This window comes from Centruroides sculpturatus, unplaced genomic scaffold (assembly GCF_000671375.1).
Source record: "Centruroides sculpturatus isolate CEXI.00-Female unplaced genomic scaffold, Cexi_2.0 scaffold11, whole genome shotgun sequence".
Classification (NCBI taxonomy): Eukaryota; Metazoa; Arthropoda; class Arachnida; order Scorpiones; family Buthidae; genus Centruroides; species Centruroides sculpturatus.
This window is the reverse complement of record NW_019384501.1, coordinates 492,280-496,771: the sequence shown is the minus strand read 5'-3', so window position 1 is coordinate 496,771 and position 4,492 is coordinate 492,280. Positions and strand designations below refer to the sequence as shown.

Here is a 4,492-nt window from a genome sequence, read left to right as displayed (position 1 = left end):
AATTTTATTTCTTAATAAATAAGTTATATTTATACTTAATTTAATATTTATTATATTACTACTATACGACTGTTTAAAATAAATAAATATTCTGAATAAGATAATGATTTTTTATCTTTTTATTTAGTTAAATAAGAATTGTTATTGAATATAAGCAAATATCTAGCAGTATAAAAAGTAAAAAAGAAATTTCCAATTATTCTCGAAATTATTGTGCATACAAATGCCTTGGAGGATCAAGAATATTGCAATGATTAGCAATAAAATTAACTATTATCACTTACGTACAATAAATCTTCTATTGTATATACTTAAAGATGGAGGAGATTATTTGAGTTTTATAAATAAAGATTAATATTTGGCTCGAGTTTATATAATTTTTTAATAAAAATATTTAATTTGTTGTCTGAAGTGCGATACGAAAGAAGAAAATCTGGCACACCACGTATGTTAGAGATGAAGTTCTTAGTACTTGAATATAGTTAAACTTTTAAATTATGTATTTAAATTTTATATAATTATATATATTAACACACCTTTTAGGATATGCTTGTGAATTTTATTAGGGAAAACATAACGGTATCATACACGTATGTCATTTAAAATAACTTGATATGATCAGAAAAATTACATATTTATAAAATATATATATACATCTTTAAACAATAAATAATCTATATATGTATATATGTTTATTTACTTATTTCCTACACAAAATAAACAGCATTTAACGTTTTTTTTTCTTTTTCCTTCTTAATCCTACGGTATAATTACACATAAACGCAATGGTTTTTAATATTAATAAAATTTTGATAATGTTGTTGATTATTGATACGTAAAGTTGATATTTGTTGGTACATTTAAACAGAATCTGGAGATGGTTGCCATGTCAATAAAGTCAAACTCGTGGACTGGGATAATTCCGATGTTCCATATCCGGAAGACGATTTTCCAGATCGAAAATTTTTTCCATAAAGACGAAATACTCGTGAATTACAACTGTAAGAAAGGGCGACAAAGAATCCTTGAAGCGATATCAGTAGCGTGAATACGTACCAAAGAGATATTTGATTCGTTAGTTGCGCCATAACGCAAGAGAACCAAGTTGCCACAAGTAGTATGACCAATTTTGAATATAAGCAAAGTTGTAAATATCTTCTCTTCCTCATTTTATTCTTAGTTTTTCTATTCATCTGTAAGCCCACAGTTTGATGTATAACAATCGCTGTTTTACAAAAATACATGATGTCAAAGATACATAACAGGCCCGCGGGTATAGCGAAAGCATAGATGAGAGAACCGGGGCCAACAATCCAACAAGTATCTTTCACAATTGGCAAATCGTCTAAGTGTGTCTTAAAATGTAAAACGGCAGATAATCCCACAAAAACAAGTGGCACACCCCACGAAAACAGAGCACAACGTAATAAAGATTTCTGCGATTCATTCAGGGTGCTCGGTTTTAAATTGATGTTATCTCGAAACGTACGATACATATCCCAAGCCATAGACGTCACCCAAAAGTGTACCGCCAGCCAAAGATAATGTAAAAGAAAAGCCATGGTCAGACATAAGTTGTGATCTTGAGATCTTTCTACGCCGATAACGGAGAGTAAGTGAGATAAAAAGAGAGCAGCCAAAAGATTAAGTAGAGAATTACCGCTCAAAGTTCTCAAGTCAGAGAAGAGACTGTACGTGATGAATGTAAGAACCACCCCCACTATTGACAAACTGGTACCAATCACAGTCAGTAAAGATAACAAACCGGAAGTTCCAGCTCCTAACTCGGTTGGACCAGAGTGGTTAGTCCTAGATATCCGGTGGGTATTATCTTCGGCAAACGCGTGTAGACTAACGGCAAACACGTCGGCCATTATTTTTTTTTTTCTTTTTCTTTTTGGTCGATTAAATAAAAGTTTCTAAGTTAAATATATTCAGACACATTACCTGAAGTATAAATTCGAATTGGAAAATATCGGAATCCACGTGCACGTTGTAGGGAATATCGGGAGCACTTCACTCGATCTTCTCTTAAAGGCGAGTGTAGCTCGAGACCGTTTGCTCACCCTTGGATAGACGTCAAGCATGCGCATTTAACTCTTAAGAGAGAGCATGCGACTTGCAATGAATACAAAATTATTAATCACACAATTTAAACATTTAATACATTTATAAATAACTCGAATTTCAAATGTTATTTTACACGTTTAATATTAAATTTAAGTAAATTAATCTATTATTTTTCGAAAAATTTTTACTTTCAATTATAAAAGTAACATTTTTATAACGATTTTTTTTTATATTTTAACATCAATTTGTAAATATTGTAAATTAGTTCTAATTTTTAATTGTATACAGTCGATCCCCCCATATAACACTGTTGATTATTTCGTTTTATATGAATTCCCATGTTGTACGAGTCACTTAGATTTTACAAATATGTGAGCCGTTCACAGCCCGGCACACGTATTTGTAAAATCTAAGTGACTCGTACAACATGTAATTCAGATAAAACGGAAAAATCAATGATCTTATAGGGGGATCGACTGTAATTGACATTGAATATTTTCTAATTTAAAGTTTTAGAAACTTTTCAATTGTAAAATATTTTAAATTAGAATCGATGCACTGTGAGTAATATAAAGTTTCCTCCTTTTCAGAAACACAATATGTCGTGTTGTGTCACCGAACAGATGTTACCAAACAAATAAACAAACAAAGATCAAACATTTTGAAATTATATTATATTAATACTTGTAATTTATGGAAATTTTATGCGTAATAAATTACAAATTTATTATGTAAAATTTTAGTATTGTACAGCTTTAATACACAATTACAACATATAGTAGTGTAAATAGCATATTTTTACACTACTATATCTAGTTTCTCTTAAGATGGTCTCCTCTCTCCCTTTTGGAAGATCGCCCATGTGTTGATTATTATTAATCGATATTGTTTTATTGTTATAATTAAATAATTTTTATGCTTGTTTTTTGCATTGTCTCGTATTTAAATAGTCGTAAAAATATAATTATAATTAATTTAAACGAGAAAATAAAATTAGAAACATTTAATTTTATGATATTAAATGACTTAAATAAAAATAAATTTTCATTTACATAATTACAATTTTCTTAAATTTAAATTAAATAAATCATATAATATCTAAAATTATATTCTCATTAAATATTTTAAGGAGTTTTCATAGGATTTCTGCTTGGAAATTGCTTTCGTGACAGCTGTTCCTCGCTTAAGGGAGTGATGAAGTTTGTGCCATTACATTAATGAGTTCATTGCATTATTTATGACGGTTAACCTATATTTATTCTAGAAATAAGGATAATTTTCAATATAAAACATTAATCAAATTTGTTAAATCTAATATATATCCCCCCCTTTTTTTAGATAAATGAACTAGAATTGTAGATTAAAAAATCCTAATTTTAAATTAGGAATTATGAATTCATGATTCAACAATATGAATATCTAAATATAGAAAATTCGTTATAATTTTGTCTTATATCAGGTTATTATTTTTGAATATTTAGAAAGTTAAAGAAGTAAAACTTATCATAAGTATTAATTAAATAAATTTTATATGAATAATTATATTACTTTAATTTCTTAGAAAAATTTAGATTATGTTTTATTTAATGATAATCAATATAAATGGTGTCATAGAAAGTTTTACATTAATAATAACGTTAAATGTCAAGGTTATGAATGGAAGATATGAACATTAATAATTAAATATTAATATGAAAGTGGAATTAGAATGTAGATCTTTTTAGGTAATTCCCAATGAAAGAAGTTCTATTTTTTATTATTAAAATTTTATATCTGATCTATATATATATATATATATTTGCTTGTTTAAATAATTTTTCCCTGAGAACTCATATGTGGCCGAGTGAATGCAACCATTAACACTGATCGTGGGTTCGCACCTAACTAATAATCTAACACGTGGAGTTTTCCGGTTTTTTTACGTGTCTAGCGCCTAAATAGGGGCCAGTTTCGCCGTAGAAAGTCCTCACGAATTGCACCCTCTGTCAAAGAAATTGTTCACTACATCGGAGTCTTTTTTATTTGTTTCCGTTATGTTGTTATGTTGTTTCCGTGAGAGGAACTTATTTATTAATCATATCCAGTTTGGCTTCGACCGGATCCACAATAAGTCGACCGGGTAGTGTGGGACAGAGCCTGATATATCCGAGATATGTGGGAATTTTCACTGTCTGTCTGTCTATTGACTGTTCTTCCTTAATCTCGAGAGCGATGTTAGATATTAATATATGCAAGTCGAGAAAAGACATGGAAACCTTACGGGCAGATGACCCCGATTAACTGTATATGAACTTCCATTCCAGACCGAGAATCACGTTGTTTCAATTGAAATCTTTACCCCGGAAGGGGTTAGACAGATGACCGGCACGACTCTGTTGTTATAGGAAAAGCATGATGTACAGGGGCAAGCTATTACTAACTT

The 4,492-nt window shown here is 29.6% G+C and overlaps 1 protein-coding gene across 1 annotated transcript; it reads right to left on the bottom strand.

Annotated features, from left to right (window-relative positions):
- Nucleotides 1-657: 657 nt before the first annotated feature.
- LOC111622046 (adhesion G protein-coupled receptor E2-like) lies at nt 658-2,024 on the bottom strand. The gene has a single exon (XM_023364357.1). The coding sequence runs from the start codon at nt 1,872-1,874 to the stop codon at nt 861-863; it is 1,014 nt and encodes a 337-aa protein (XP_023220125.1). The 5' UTR covers nt 1,875-2,024; the 3' UTR covers nt 658-860.
- Between the last annotated feature and the right edge of the window lie 2,468 nt (nt 2,025-4,492).